Source organism: Candida oxycetoniae (assembly GCF_023343755.2).
Source record: "Candida oxycetoniae strain CBS 10844 chromosome Unknown scaffold2, whole genome shotgun sequence".
Classification (NCBI taxonomy): domain Eukaryota; kingdom Fungi; phylum Ascomycota; class Pichiomycetes; order Serinales; family Debaryomycetaceae; genus Lodderomyces; species Lodderomyces oxycetoniae.
The window spans coordinates 490001-505293 of record NW_026055369.1 but is presented as its reverse complement, the minus strand read 5'-3'; the positions used below and the strand labels follow the sequence as shown (position 1 = coordinate 505293).

The 15293-nt window shown below is 38.7% G+C and overlaps 6 protein-coding genes across 6 annotated transcripts in view; 3 read left to right on the top strand and 3 right to left on the bottom strand. All coding sequences in view use genetic code 12, as the record gives it.

The window, feature by feature from the left end:
• Positions 1 to 71: 71 nt before the first annotated feature.
• PGA63 (Pga63p) lies at positions 72 to 3953 on the top strand (the record flags this gene model as incomplete). The annotated part of the gene is made up of 1 exon (XM_049322615.1): positions 72 to 3953. One exon carries the CDS (start codon positions 72 to 74, stop codon positions 3951 to 3953), a length of 3882 nt encoding a protein of 1293 aa, XP_049181625.1.
• A 245-nt stretch (positions 3954 to 4198) lies between these two features.
• On the bottom strand, positions 4199 to 7279 carry ATC1 (alpha,alpha-trehalase; the record flags this gene model as incomplete). Its single annotated transcript, XM_049322614.1, has 1 exon — positions 4199 to 7279. The coding sequence occupies one exon, from the start codon at positions 7277 to 7279 to the stop codon at positions 4199 to 4201; it is 3081 nt and encodes a 1026-aa protein (XP_049181624.1).
• Positions 7280 to 8919: 1640 nt separating this feature from the next.
• Positions 8920 to 9819, top strand: SUI2 (translation initiation factor eIF2 subunit alpha; the record flags this gene model as incomplete). Its single annotated transcript, XM_049322613.1, has 1 exon — positions 8920 to 9819. The coding sequence occupies one exon, from the start codon at positions 8920 to 8922 to the stop codon at positions 9817 to 9819; it is 900 nt and encodes a 299-aa protein (XP_049181623.1).
• Positions 9820 to 9913: 94 nt separating this feature from the next.
• On the bottom strand, positions 9914 to 11566 carry KGF56_001485 (uncharacterized protein; the record flags this gene model as incomplete). The annotated part of the gene is made up of 1 exon (XM_049322612.1): positions 9914 to 11566. The coding sequence occupies one exon, from the start codon at positions 11564 to 11566 to the stop codon at positions 9914 to 9916; it is 1653 nt and encodes a 550-aa protein (XP_049181622.1).
• Positions 11567 to 11761: 195 nt separating this feature from the next.
• Positions 11762 to 13293, bottom strand: KGF56_001484 (uncharacterized protein; the record flags this gene model as incomplete). Its single annotated transcript, XM_049322611.1, has 2 exons — positions 11762 to 13241; positions 13286 to 13293. The coding sequence occupies 2 exons, from the start codon at positions 13291 to 13293 to the stop codon at positions 11762 to 11764; spliced, it is 1488 nt and encodes a 495-aa protein (XP_049181621.1).
• A 1782-nt stretch (positions 13294 to 15075) lies between these two features.
• MEF2 (Mef2p) overlaps positions 15076 to 15293 on the top strand; it is a gene marked incomplete at both ends in the record, with an annotated part of 2421 nt that continues 2203 nt past the window's right edge. Inside the window, one exon of the mRNA XM_049322610.1 lies at positions 15076 to 15293. This exon is cut by the window's right edge and continues 2203 nt beyond it. Coding sequence (XP_049181620.1) covers positions 15076 to 15293 — 218 coding nt within the window.

The window sequence follows — 15293 nt, the reverse complement described above, 5'->3', positions numbered from 1 at the left end:
CAATACATTATTATTTTTTATTATTAGAGGCCTACAAGGGAAGGTGAGAATTCTTTCTATCTAATAAGAATATGGTCAAAATAAGTGAAATCAGTCGCACATCGACATTTGCGTGGAACCAGGATGCTTTACCATTGTTGGCAACAGGAACAGTAGCTGGTGCTGTGGATATAAATTTCAGTTCTTCGGCAACGTTGGAGATTTGGGATATCTTTTCACACAAGAAAAAAAAGGAACCAATCTTTAGTGCTCCAGTGGAAAATAGATTCTATGCATTGGCTTGGTCGAGTCCATATGAAGGAAGACCAAAAGGTTTATTGGCTGGTGCTTTTGAGGATGGAAGTGTTGAGTTTTGGGATGCAGAAACACTCATCAAAACAAAAGATCTTTCAAAAGCCTCAGTACACAGGTCAAATAAACACACTGGCGCTGTAAAGTCTTTACAATTCAATCCAATCCAAAAACATGTTCTTGTAACTGGTGGCTCAAATGGACAAATATTTATTTGGGATACAAAGACTTTTGATGAACCTTTTACCCCAGGTCAAGCCATGACACCGATGGATGAGATAAGCAGCGTTGCTTGGAATAACTCAGTTGGCCATATCTTGGCTAGTACGGGAAATAGTGGTTATACTTCAATTTGGGATTTGAAGTCAAAAAAGGAAATTTTGCATTTGTCCTATACAGGACCTTCCGGTAGAGCTAACTTTTCGCAAGTGGCATGGCATCCTACAAAGTCAACGAAATTGGTCACTGCTAGTGATAGCGATTCGTGTCCTGTTATTTTAACATGGGATTTGAGAAACTCAAATGCTCCTGAAAAAATCATGGAAGGTCACAAGAAGGGGGTGTTGTCCCTAGATTGGTGTAAAAAAGATCCCGAACTATTGATGTCTAGCGGGAAGGATAATGCAACGTTGTTGTGGAATCCAATCGAGGGTAAAAAATTGGGTGAGTATCCAACTACTGCAAACTGGGCGTTTCAAACCAGGTTCGCACCTGCGGTACCCGACGTGTTTGCTACTGCTTCATTTGACGGAAAAATTGTCATTCAGTCGTTGCAGGATACCTCTCCACCTGTATCAACAAAAGTGGCTGCATCCAATGACGATAATGAATTTTGGAGTGAGCTTTCCGTAACTGAAACTCAGCAACCCGTATTTGTGTCCCAGCAAGCACCTGCATGGCTCAAGAACCCGGTTAGTGTTTCCTTTGGCTTTGGTTCAAAATTGGTGATTGTAACCAAAGATGCCACTGGCAAGTCAAATTTGAAAGTTACAAAATTTTTGGTGAAAGGTCATGAGAAGTCAGAAAAGTTGTTTGAGAATTTGAAAAACGAAGATTTTTCAACTATTATTGAAGAACGTTTGAAGAGCGTTGCAATTAACGACAATGACAAATCCGATTGGGAAGTATTGAAAGCACTTTCCAAAGATGGAAAGAAGAAGCTATTTGAAAGCGAAAAAGATGCTATTGATGATGAAACGGAGAATAGCAAAACGGACGGTTCTGTAGAAAAAAAGAACAAGGACACTGAAGATGTAAATGGCGATGATGATTTTTTTGCACATCTTGGAAATGGTAAAGTACAAGAAAGTGACAGCACGTTTACCCCCACTGGTAATTTCAAAATTTACACACTGGATAACAAGCCAGCTGACGTAAAGTTGATCAAACTGATATTGAGAAATAAAATAGATGATGCTGTTGATATTTGCCTTGAGCAGAATAGACTATTAGACGCTTTAGTGTTGGCATTAGATAGCTCTGAGCAAGTAAAGGAAAAAGTAAAGGGTGCATTCTTTAGAAAGGAAAAGGATAATAACTTGGCAAGAGTCATTTATAATGCAACTTCGAAGAATGTAACCGATCTTGTCGCACATGCAGACGTAAGTAATTGGAAGGATATTGCCGTTAGCATATCATCTTTTACAACCGACTCAGACGAATATGATCAAAAGATGGTTGAGTTGGGAGACAGAATTTTGAAGGCCGACAAGACAAACAGAAATGATGCAATTACCTGCTATATAGCTGGAGGTGCATTGGATAAAATAGCCAGTCTTTGGTTACAAGAGTTGACACGGTACGAATCTGATTTATTAAAATCGAATGAAAAGAACATTTCATCGCCATCAGAAGCACGTTTGGAAGCCTTGACAAACTTTGTTGAAAAAGTGTCGGTATACAGGCATTACTCCAAAACAACTGGTGTTATTTCTGGACCATTAGTAGAACCAATTTCAAAAACAGTTTTAGAGTTTGTAAATCTCGTTGCGGGAACAAGCGAATTTGAATTGGCTAGTAAATTGTTGCAAATGTTACCTGGAGAGTTTGCTAGTGTTGAAAAAGAGAGAATCTCAAAAGCATTTGGGAAAAATGCTGAGCCAGTAGCCCAAAAAACCGTGAAGTCTCAATCTAGAGCAGGTGCAACCACTGCGGAATTCAAGGGACCAATACAGTCCTTTACAAGTGGTGGTGGTCCTGTGCCACCTGCTTTCCAAGGCACTTCTGCCTTCCCTGCTCAACAATTGAAACCGCAATTTCAGCCAAAGATTACACCACCGTTGCATCAGCCAGCTCCAACTACATATGGACAGCAGCAACAGCAGCAGCAGCTGTTGTCTTCAACTTACCCGGCGGCAATCAGGTCCAATCCTTACGCTAGATCGAACCCATACGCACCAAGTAACATTTATAAACCAGCGTCGGCATCAGCGGTTACTCAACCTACGTCCAACTTACCAAATCCTGCTACAGGACCACCACAACCTCCACTACTGAAGGCCAATAGCACCGACGGATGGAACGATTTACCTGATACTTTCAAACCAAAATCTGCTGCTCCACGTCGTGCTGCGGCAACTGGTATTCCAAGTCCCTCTCTCATTCCCAACGCTGCATTCCCAACTACTCAAAACGCAGTTCCTCATCATTCTCAATTTGGTCCTCCAAAGAGAACAGTTTCTACAAATAATGTCGCACCTCCTCCAAAAAGCGCCAATCGTTCATCTTCTAAACAGGCTGTTCCAACACAACCAGTGTCATCTCCAAAACCAGCACCAAGCGTGTCAAGTAAGTATGCGCCACCTCCGGGTGCCACCTCTTCTATTCCTTCAGCCCAAGGATTAAGTGCACCATCGACCGCAAATGCGTCCCCTCGACAAGTGAAGAGAAACCCGTACGCGCCAACGGCAGTGCAAATACCTCCCAAAATTTCTTTTGCCTCACCACCAGCACAGCTGCTCTCAAGTGGACCTCCCACTCCACTGAAGCAATTTCACAAAAATCCGTACGCTCCACCTGCTAATAATGGTTACAGTCCTGCAACCGGAATTGCCATGCCTGTAAATACGCCACCACCACCACCGCCACCAGCTGCTGCAGTGCAATCGTCAATGCATCGACAATCATTTGGAACGAGCATGCCAACTCCAGTACAACCAGCTTTTAGCAGTGTTCCACCTCCTCCTCCCCCAACTGGTCCTATGACTCATAAGATGGCAGTATCAACACCAGTAGCAGCAGCACCACCACCAACACCAACACCAGCAGCAACAGTACAAGGATCTGTTCAAGAACCTGTACAGGTTGCTGTTGAAAAGCACCCCAAGGGAGACAGGTCGCATATTTCTGGAGAGGCGTTATTTATCTTCAAGTCATTGAGTACAGTTGTTGAAGCAGTGAAACCAAATATCCCAGAGAAGTACTCCAAACATGGGGCTGATATGGAACAAAGACTAAACATATTATTTGATCACTTGAACAACGAGGAGATTTCGGCATCTCTTTTAGAATCGTTGAAACAAGTGAGTTCCAGTTTAGAGCAAAAGGAATTTGAAACAGCCAAAGCCATCAATATTGACATTGCAACTAATTACAGTGATGAATTGGGTCATTGGCATACGGGTCTTAAAAGACTCATTACTATGGCAGAGGCGATGTACTAGGGCGAGAGCAAAAAACGAAAATTGTAAGTAAAATATATACACATATAAAAAAAAGAAAAAGGAAAAAAAAAAAAAGACAAGCTTTAGAGTAAATTAAGATGGTTTGTAGACACAAACAAAGAGATTTGTTAAAATTGCAGTACTGACAGCTAATAATGTCTAATAAATAAAGGTTGTTCCTATCTATTTCTACTAAAACTCTTCTTCTAATAATAATTTCTTTTTCTTTTCTTTTTTTTATTTCCTCAATAGAATACTACTTCTGCTAGCTTTGCGCCACCAACCTCTTCGTCATGTGGTATATCATCATGAATTCCTTTGACTTCAATCAAGATAAATTGACTATCTATGTTCAAATCTAAAGACGTTGTATTGTGACGTAATGGCACCATTATTTCCCTAATTTCGTCTTCTGAATAAGGCTCACTGATGTTGACTATTTCCGAGTGCACAACTTCAAATATTTCACTTTGATTGTAAAGCTTGTCCTCTGGATTAGCAAACCTGTAATTTTCGTAAACTCTGTTGCCAAAATCAACTTTGGCCAAGAAATCCGTAATATTTGTAAATTTAGATCCAGTGTATTTGGAAATCTTCAAAAATTGCGGTGGCCTATCAGCCCAATTGAACTCAACAGCAGAAACATTTTTGATTGAATGAAGGTCGACCATAACTTTTCCTGTCATGTCATTGCTTTTAGCTTGCCATCTTGTGGTGTTATCCCCATCATTCATAGAAATTGCAGCAACACCAAATGCACCTTCTGTGATATTGTAAAATGTGGCATCACCACACTCTGAGATACTGTCCACAAAACTTTTCTTTAGCACAGTTAATGGGAATGCTCTTTCTTCTTCGTCTTTCAACTGATAAGAGCCATGTGCAGGGTTCCGTTCGCTTAAAGCTAACTGTATATAGTCTCGTGCCTTAGGAAATGTTTTGCCATTATTTTTTATAGTAAAATGAGTTTGGTTGATGTTCATCGATATAGTATGATTGTCGTAATGTATTGAGTCGTATCGTACACCTTCGCCAAGACAAGGTAACGCAATAGGATCGAGATGAAGGATTCTCGATATTTTATTGTCTTTGTCGATGGTAAATTTGTGTCTCATTCCAGTGAGACCTAGTAAAGCGGCTTGTAAGAATCCACCATGTCCTGTTAAAAAGGGGAATGCTGGGTGTGTGCCACCGTTAATGTTATAGTCATCGTTATTTTGCTCTGAGAACTGAGCAAAAGGACCTCTCAAGTATGGTTGAAGGGCTTTATGCAAGTATGATTGAGATGCGCATCCTGTCGCTGCCAATTTTGCTGCCACAACTGAAAATATTGGGTAGGTCATCGCGGGGCCATAACTCACTTGTTTCATTGAGTAAAACTCCATATTAAGGTAACCTTGTTCGTCATCAATTAAATTATTCTCTAGAGGGTATGTCATCATTACCACATCAGCTTGTTTGATTCCAACAGAGGAATTCATGCCTGAATATTCCAATGTAATGTTTTGCGAGTTGTCCGCCGTGGGGATGTATATATCGCTTGCAATTTGATAAAAAATTTGTGGAACTTGTTCTCCCAAATGGTTAGCAACCGCAATGGCCCATTGCATCACCAACGATATACCCGAATTGGTGTAAGCACCATTGTCCACGTGGTTTGCGTACTCGTCTGGGTCTGTTAAGTTATGGGTGGTAAATTTATTAAATGTATCGTTGTATTTCACAAGGTATTCAGTATAGAATGTCGCCGCGTCATTGATTAAGGGAAACGCAACATTTCTCAAGTAGTCATCGTCAACTGCTCCACTAAGATAGAGCTCCCACGCAGCCATTGCAATTGCCAGATTAATGTGATATTCATAGTCCAAGCAAGGGCCAGTTGCAGTGCAATTACCAAATCTTCCACTCGTCCAAGGATACACGGCTCCCCCGTACCCCTTTGGTACATTTTTCAACGCTTGTTCATGAGTATGCAATCTATAATTTACAATACTTTTTGCGTGTGAAGGAACAAACGGCAAGATTCCATTAAACATCCAAAGATCAGTATCCCAAAACACCATACCACCATAACTATCTGAGCTCAATCCAGAAACTCCCACTGCGCCCGTTAAACCCTGAGCATTAGATCTCGTATTTGCTAGTAAATGAAACATGGAAGCTTTTGCACCAAGGTCTAGGAGGGGCTCACTTGGAAAAGATATTCTTTCCAGAGTACCTAAAGTTTCGGCCCAGGCGTCGATATGTGATTTTATTAGCATTCGAGGATCATCCTTGTTTTTTTGGACTATTTGCTTTGCGGCTTCTCTAACGTCGCTTGCGGTACTCAAAGTTTCGGGATCCAAGTCACTAGATATTATCCCAACAACCTTCCTTAATTGCACATTATCATTTGCTCCTACTTGTAGTTTTGCTGTTTGATTCACTACTCTATCTGTAGATTGTCTTTCTATGTTTCCATCACCAATGAGTAAACTTGAATATATAGCACCATGCACATAATCAACATTTTTAGGTTGAAACGTCATGTGTATCCCCGTGGAATCATACCCAACAACGTTTAGCTCGCACCTTTTAGCAGTATTAAAATCTATCTCGTCTATAATCGTTAATAACACTGTTTTGTTTGCGCGGTTGTGCACGTCAAGTGTGACCAACCCCAAACTGAGCTCCGATTTGTGAGCCAATACTGTAAACTTGATATCAATTTCGTCTAACCATGTATATTGTGTAGTCACAATTCCGCTCGAGAGTGATAAATTCTGCATGTAGTTGCTTATGTTTCCCACATCCAGATGCCCAAGGGACAGATCCAAGGTATATTTCTTGCCATCTCTGTACATTTGGACTTTTAAAGTTGTCCATTGTGGCACGGCCGCAATGACGCTCTCATACCCATTTTCCAACAATTCAGGAAAATTTGTTCCCGTTGTGTTTTCTTGTAAATCATAGAACCCTGCAATGAAAGCTCCAGCAAAGCGCCTGGTAAACAAAGGCCATCCGTTGTAAAGATCATTCGCGTCACCAGATGCCTCAAAATCTGGCAACAGGTCATAAGCAAATCCTTGCCCCAAATTGGGGATCCTACTTCCAATGTATCCATTTGCAACGTATGGTTGTCTCTGGTACTGATTATGATTGGTAAATTTCATAGTTCCAAGAGTATTTAGCTTCTTATCATAGTACGCATCCTCGGAAAACTTTAGCTGGTTAAATATTTGCTTGTTTGCCGAGCTATTGACCAAATCCTGTAAGCCAGAATCCATTGATTGCAACCTAAAATAATCGTCTGTCTCCGTATCCACCATCGCTTTTACCTCTTCCATTTCTACTTTTGGCACCAAAAAGGGGAAAGCTGCACAAAACCTTGCATTTAGAAGATGTAGACTGTAGAAAAGGACAAAGTTGGCTGCTATTGTCATTGATATCATTATAGCCTTGCTTTTACTGCCACCGCTGCTACTACTATTGAGACTATCTCGTATCGATTTCCGCCTCCTGGAAGTGTAGCAATATATATCTTCTTGAAAGGGTAACACATTTCCACCAGGCATAATATATATATATATATATATACAAATAGGAAAAAAACCAAACTAAGCTGCAGGTCGAAGCGCTGGAACGATGGTGTGTGTGACAGGCCCTAAGTAGCAAATTACTAATTTGGTGTAGTGATATTTGGTTAGTAGATTATTTCCTGCATCTATATTTAACAGTATTAACGCTTCTTGTTTTTCTGTTAACAAATTAGGCAAGTCAAAGATCTTTTACAATTTTAGAACCATGGGGGAAAAAAAGAGGAAGGAAGATCGTATTGTAACGAGGAGAGCTGAAAAAAGTAAGAATCAAAGCACATATATTTGTAAAAGTAGACTCACTCACAACACTTTCTCGCTCTGCTCGATAGTGCAAGCAAACTAATGTTTGCCAATAGTAGCAGTTGAGAATTCACTATTTCGTCAGGTCAAAGAACTCAACAATAATGTATGAAGGCTGAATTTTAGTATTCTTTTGTTTTTCTTAATAGCTAAGGAATGTATAGGAAGAAAAAAAATAAATAAATAAATAGAATCTCTCGAACAAAACAAGTCCCATGCCCATAACCTTTAAACCTCACTTTGTATAAAAGGGGGAAAAAATGCATTTGCATTTCGATGCAGTAGACAACAAATACTCTGGAACGCTTTCTGAGAAGCAATTTAGGGGGGAAAGTGCAGACAAGAAGCCACTATCATCTAATTGATAGAGAACGAGTTAATATCAACTTGACAATAATCTTGCTGCACAAAAGGTTTGCGGCTAATGGCTTTGGCTTTGAGCTACCATGTGTCAAGCACGTGATTATATATCTGATAGAGGAGCCAATTTTCATGGGTCTACCACCACCAATCTGGCTTCATTACAAAGCTCATGCCTTAGTTACTTGCCAACTACCTGTAACTTCGAAACACTTGATCAAAATGTACATGGTGAAACCATTAACCATGCCTATTGAAAAAGCCTTCTGCATAGATTGAGATTGCTTTTTATGTTCCTAATACAGTTTAAAGAGGGCAAACTAAGAGATTTTTCAAATTTTTTTTTTTTACTCATCTTCCTTACTTAAACTGATAGCAAGGAATGTGTTCTGATGAATAATCATAGACTACTATTTGTCACTATTATTTCCGTTACAACTAGTATTGGAATGTACTGAAGTAAATTTTTCGGTCTAATAATGAGTCATTCACTAATAGTTTTGTCCATCTACATGGACAGAGCCATTATTAAGACCCCCATCAATTTATTAGGTCGCGGCATTCAGTAAGTAAAAATGTTTCATGGTGTTTCTCTTTTCTTTTTCACTGAAAAAAAAAAAAAAAAAAAAAAAAAAATTTCAACTTTAGTCAGCTTCATTTAACTATTAGAAGAGAAGAAGACAAAGGTATTCCCAAAGTTACGTTAAGACTAAGACCCTTGGAAAAAGATGAGCTCTACAAACTGCAGATTTTATGAGAACAAATATCCCGAAGTGGATGAGGTCGTAATGGTTAATGTCCAAGAAATTGCCGAAATGGGAGCATATGTCAAACTTTTAGAATACGATAATATTGAAGGTATGGTGTTATTATCAGAGTTATCGAGAAGGCGTATACGTTCGATTCAAAAATTGATTAGAGTAGGTAAAAACGAAGTCGCAGTTGTCTTGAGAGTTGATAAGGAAAAAGGGTACATTGACTTATCAAAGAGAAGAGTTTCCGCAGAAGATATAGTTAAATGTGATGAAAGATACAACAAGTCCAAAGCAGTTCATTCAATATTGAGGCATTGTGCAGAAAAGTTCAACATTCCCTTGGAAAAATTATACGAAACGGTTGGATGGCCGTTGAGCAGGAAATACGGGCATGCTTATGACGCCTTCAAATTGTCAATTGCAGACCCTTCAATATTTGAAGGTCTTGAAGCTCCATATCCAGGTGTATTAGAAGAGTTGAAACTATACATATCAAGAAGATTGACCCCTCAGGCTATTAACATAAGGGCCGATGTCGAAGTTTCGTGTTTTGGTTACGAAGGTATCGATGCAATTAAAGAAGCTTTGAAAGAAGCAGAATCAGTCTCAACTGAACATATGCAAGTGAAAGCTAAGTTGGTAGCCGCACCATTATACTTCCTTTCTGTTCAATCTTTGGATAAAAATCAAGGTGTTGCTCTTTTGGAAAAGGCTATAAAGAAAATCGTTGAAAGTATAGAGTCAAATGGCGGAATTTGTAAAGTCAATATGGCACCAAAAGCAGTCACGGCTAGTGATGATGCGGAACTCGAGCGTATGTTAGAAAGCAAGGAGGCCGACGATAAAGACGAATCGGATGATGAAGACGAGTAAGTATTGTATACACACATATATATATATATATACATCCATCCATCCATCCATCCATCCATCCGTAGATGAATGTGTATAAATAGTAAGCTTTTGTTTATAGATCCATTGTTTTCTTCAATAGTAGAGAATTGTTGTTGGCTCTTTCAATGATATAAGCAGGCAAATTCGGAATTAACGAAGGAGAAACGCGCAACTCGGTCAATGATTCAGGGAGTACGAAATTTTCAAGAAACGAAAGCTCTGGATTGCCGCTCAAGTCCAAAACTTTTAATTGATCTCCAAATTTGAGATTTCTCACATATTTCAACTCATTGTAGGCCAAACTTAAATGGCGTAGACTATTTGGAAACTCGTAATTCTCAAGAATTCTTATACCATGATAACCCAATCTCAAGATCTTCAAGTTGGGCGGAAGAATAATGTCTCTCAAGGTGATAATCTGTTTTTCGTTTTTGTACGACTCTGGGTCATTCTCCAAATCAAGCACTTCTAATGACTCTGGAAATACAACATTTTTTAATGTCGTCAAAAGATTGTCTCCCAAGTATAGTTCTCGAAGTGTTGGCGGTAGCAGCACTTTATTTAGTGTTTTAATATTATTCAGATTCAAATACAAGATCTCGATCGAGTTTGGCAATTTTAACGGATTCACACTATTAATTCCGTTCCCCGTTAACACTAGGACTTTGAGGTTTGACGGAAGTTTTAAACCACGTGCACTAGTCATGGAGGATTGGAGATTTAGAACTTGGAGCAGGTCTGGAAACTTGACCCCAGCCATTGACTCACTGGGGAGGTTAGAAAGTTCAAGGTATTTTAACTTTGACGGGAGCTTGACACCCCTCATATTTTCAATAGGATTAAAGCCGAGATTCAAGGATTCCAAATGGCTAGGCCAATTCACATTCCAAATATCCTCTAGTCGATTTCGTGACAAATCTAAATGTCTTAAACCTTGAGGAAGTGGTGTGTATTCGAGAAAGTAGATCTTGTTATCCTGTAGCTCAAGCCTCTCTAGGGTGTCAGGAAACTGCACATTATCAAGAGTAGCAATGGCACCTTGGCCGGCTACTAAGACCTTTAGTCCCCGAGGCATCTTGAATCCCGATAATGTATTTAGAGCGTATCCGCCCCCAATATTTAAATTCTCAAGGGTCTCTGGCAAGTCTATTGCAGGAAAAGATCTCAAGCTACTCTCACTGTAATCCAAGGTTTTAAGGTTTTCCCAATATGCTATATCCAGTTGAATCTCCTTGCGTAATTGTTCTAGTTCATCTCTTCCTGTAAGATTTATTGCATCCATATCATACTTGTTGACTATGGAGCAATGAGTGACTTTTTCACCTGCAACTTCCTTGAGAGTCTTTAGAAAGTTGCTATACTCGTTGAGTTCTTCTTGTGAATACTGGCTCCATTCCTTACCTGGTTGAAAGTGAATGTGGTAGCCAATGTCACCAACTTTACCAATCATATCGGCATAACTTTTCAAAAACTCACTAATCTTGTTCATGTTTGGGTTAACTCCTTTACCAAACTCTATGCAAATATGGAAATGGTCAAAGTATATCGATGAGATTGTAGTTTCCTCTAAAACTTTTTCAATATTGTTTACTTCAATTACAGATACATAATTGTTGGTTAGTTCTCTTAACTCTTTGAGTTGAATGATCGTATGATAATACTTTGGTTCTCCATATAGTAGAACCAATCTATTTACAGGTTTTGAGGTTGGAGTTGGAGTGGTCATGATGCTCATCTCATCTTAAAGTACGAGAGAGAGAGAGAGAGAGAGATAATTATCATCAAGCGCGCTCAAAACTCCAAACAAACACCACGCTTAAGAATCAAAGGGAAAAAAAAAAAAGAGGAATGGTCAAACAGGTATTGTTATTATCACCTCCTCCCTCAACCCTCTACCCTCGCCAGTCAAATTTCTACCTATTTAGGCCTTTTCCGAGCTTCTAGCAAATAACAGTTTAAAAACATCTAAAAATGGGACTGTAACTGAAGTGATTTCAGCATGGTCTGGGTCTATATTGTTTTCGGTGTTGATTACTCGATCTCTAGCCTTGATATAACCTCTAATAAATAACAAAAGTGTAGCACACGCAAAAAACATAATACCTGTGAAAATCGAACAATCTCTATAACTACCAGGATTCACAGTGGTACCACTTCCTTGTATTAACTTCACACCAATAACAGGTGAAAACGTACCCGCGACGCCCATTATAGACCATAGTTGACCAAAAACAACATTCATTTTCTTTATCCCAAATATTCTTGCTAGTAATGGTGCAATAATCGCGTATATAGTCCCCATTAACGCCCCCTCTATCAATGCAAATATGATAACAGTTGCATAATTTCTTGCTGGTATCCACATTGCCAAACAAAATATCCCAACAATATAATAGGCAATGAAGCCAACCGTTGCTGCACCATAACGATCCGATAAAGCTCCAATTACAGGTCTACCAAACAAAGAACCAACCTGGACCATTGCAGACACAATGGAACCTTGTCTTTCAGAATAACCCAAGCTGGTAGTGAAATTGGCCAATGTGTACAAAACAATAACATAGCCAAATATGCATGTAATGATGAAGAGCATCGTCAACCAAAATGCTGCCATTTTTAAAACTGAAAAATCAAAAAGATGGAATTGAATTCCATGACTGCTTGCTTTGCTTTTAGTTAGAAAAATGGCGATCCAAGTTAAGCCAAAACCAATGATACTTTGCACTCTCAATGCCCAAAACACACCCTTTGTATCTACTACTTTCTGCATACCCAAATTGAATACAATACCTCCTAAGCCCGATCCTGCTGCACCTATACCTGATGCCATGACTCTTTTTTTCTTGAACCATTGAGGTAATATTGTGGTTGCCGGTATGGAAAGAAACGCTAGTCCGAAACTTTGCATCAACCCTTGTGTGAGGTATAATTGCCAAAGTTTTCTGGACCAGCTCGCTAACATCAACGCTGTAAACTGAAGACAGTTGCCAACTATAAGCACACTTCTAAATCCAAAAATGCCCATAAAAAATGTGATCAATGGTGAGAAAAAAAGACCAACACCAAATGCCATGCCACCAATATAACTATAGTCCATCTTTGTTGCATCGTGAAAAGTATCATTTATCAAGTAGTTGGCGAAATATATGGCAAAACCGGAGTTCATACCCCATGTACAGAAATTGAATAGTACACATGCCACTAATATGACCCAAGCGTACCCCTTGTCTATATTGGGATCCTTTTCATTGAGATCCTTTGTTGGAGGATATACTTCTTCAGGATCTACTGGCCCTCGCTCTTCCTCTTTATTGTTTTCTAGTTTCTCATCTAGAGTTGGGTAGGTAAGTGTATCTGCAGACTTTACATTAAAAATCTCACCATCTTGGGTCATTTTGTACCTGATGAAAAAGTATTTCTAGGCATCCCCGTTGAGGGTGCATACCTAGTCATCTCTAGATATTTTATACGGTTAAAACAATCTACATATCGAGTAAGTGAATTTTATCTTTTATTATATTTTTTTTTTCTTTTTCTTTTTCTTTTTCTATTGTCTATTATTTAACAGATGTTGCCGCAAAGCTTAACAATAGTGAAATTTCAGTAAGATTTGATGCGACTAAGTAGATACAAAAATTATAAATGGTGTGGAGGTTTTTTATAAGTTTGGGGGTAGCTCGAAAATGACGTGTGTAACTCCGCAAGTACGGAAATCAAGAATAGATGCCACGTAACCTGTATAGTTTCTAGGTTATACACTATATGTTTTTAAATGAACTTACAATTGTAGTTTTAAAAGGGGAGAGAGGCTCAATGTAAAGATCCGTAAATCTTGTAAATTGGAAGTTATCAATTGCCTCTCCTGAATCTGTTTTGTAGCAAAGAACAAAAAAGTATTCACAGTCAAAGGGTTAAATCCGTACAAGTAGAAAAATAACTTTGTAGTTGGATAATTTCTCTTACCAATTACTGGTATCAAGAGTCGGAAATAAAGTGTCCAAATTCGGGGAGTGCGTCAAAACTCGAGGGTTCTCGGAAGTAAAGTGATCCATATCCGAGAAACGCAAAGTTACTGAAGCGGAAATTGCAATCATTCTCGTGCGCGGCGCCCTTGTATTCTCTCATCTCTTGATGCAAAAAAAAAAAAAGTTTAAGCCTCTTAATTTTTGCGGCGGATAAATGGTTTACCCGAAAATTTAAAACTTATCTTTTGGATCAAAAAGTATAAAGCATTCATGGCTAAATAGTATGAGATAAAAATCAATTTAATTCAGTTCAGGAAGTTTTGTCATACTCCGTATAATTTGCCCACCATGGGCAAGTTATACGGCATGGGCAAATTATACGGAGTACCATGCAAAGGATTGCTTTTTCGTAGATTGACTATATCGTAGAGAAGACCTATTTGCCTCAAATTAATGCAAAAAAAAAAAAAGAACGAGAGTAGAAAATTTAACACCGACTTTTATTGTGTAAAAATAAGAAGGCAATTAAAGACAAAAAAAAAAAAGTATTCACTCATTTACTAAACCAACTAGGTAAATAAAGTCAATTAGCTCTCTCCCAGACAAAAAGTTCGCTTAACACATGGGTATGGTTGTGCGTTCAAAAATAAAGAAAAAAAGAGGAAAAAGAAAAAAAAGAGGGGGTGAGCCGGGAATCGAACCCGGGACCACTCCTACCCTAAAGAAGTATTATACCACTAAACCACTCACCCAAACTTGCAGAAATTGAACCCCTCAGAAACATATTATACTTTTCAATCTTGTCTCGTGATATAATACTGCATTGAGCTTATCACGATGAGCTTCTTTATCATCAATTTCACAAAACTTATGGGTTGCACAGATTTCTTTAAGTGGGTGTATCGAAACCTCAATCTTCATGATTCTCTTTCGCTTAAAACGCGTACAAAATGATATTTACAAAGAAAAGGTAGTATTTGGAGATGTAGTTTTACTCTTGAGATCACCCCAAAAATGCAACCTTAAACGTTACAAAACACGGGTTGGATATATATATATATATACTTCAAGTTATTTCTGCAATATTGCAAAAAAGCGCATATTTGTTCTATCCGTAGTAGATTTCAGTCTTTGCAAGTTAGCTTCTTAGTTTTCGTGTTCTTTCATTTTTCATTCTTTGCATTTTTCAGTTTTTCAAATTTTCAAATTTTCAAATTTTCAGCTTATATTTTTCATTTGATTTTGCAGACAAAGTCAATTCGGGCGTAGAATGATACTACGAGCGCCTTTTAAGGGGCTCCTCAAACTTGCAAGATGCTACTCAACGGTTAATGAGATTCAGTTATCCAAGACTAGAAACATTGGAATTATTGCTCATATCGATGCTGGGAAAACGACTACGACTGAGCGAATGATATATTATAGTGGAAAGAGCAATAGGATCGGTAACGTTGATGAGGGAGATACCGTGACCGATTATTTACCATC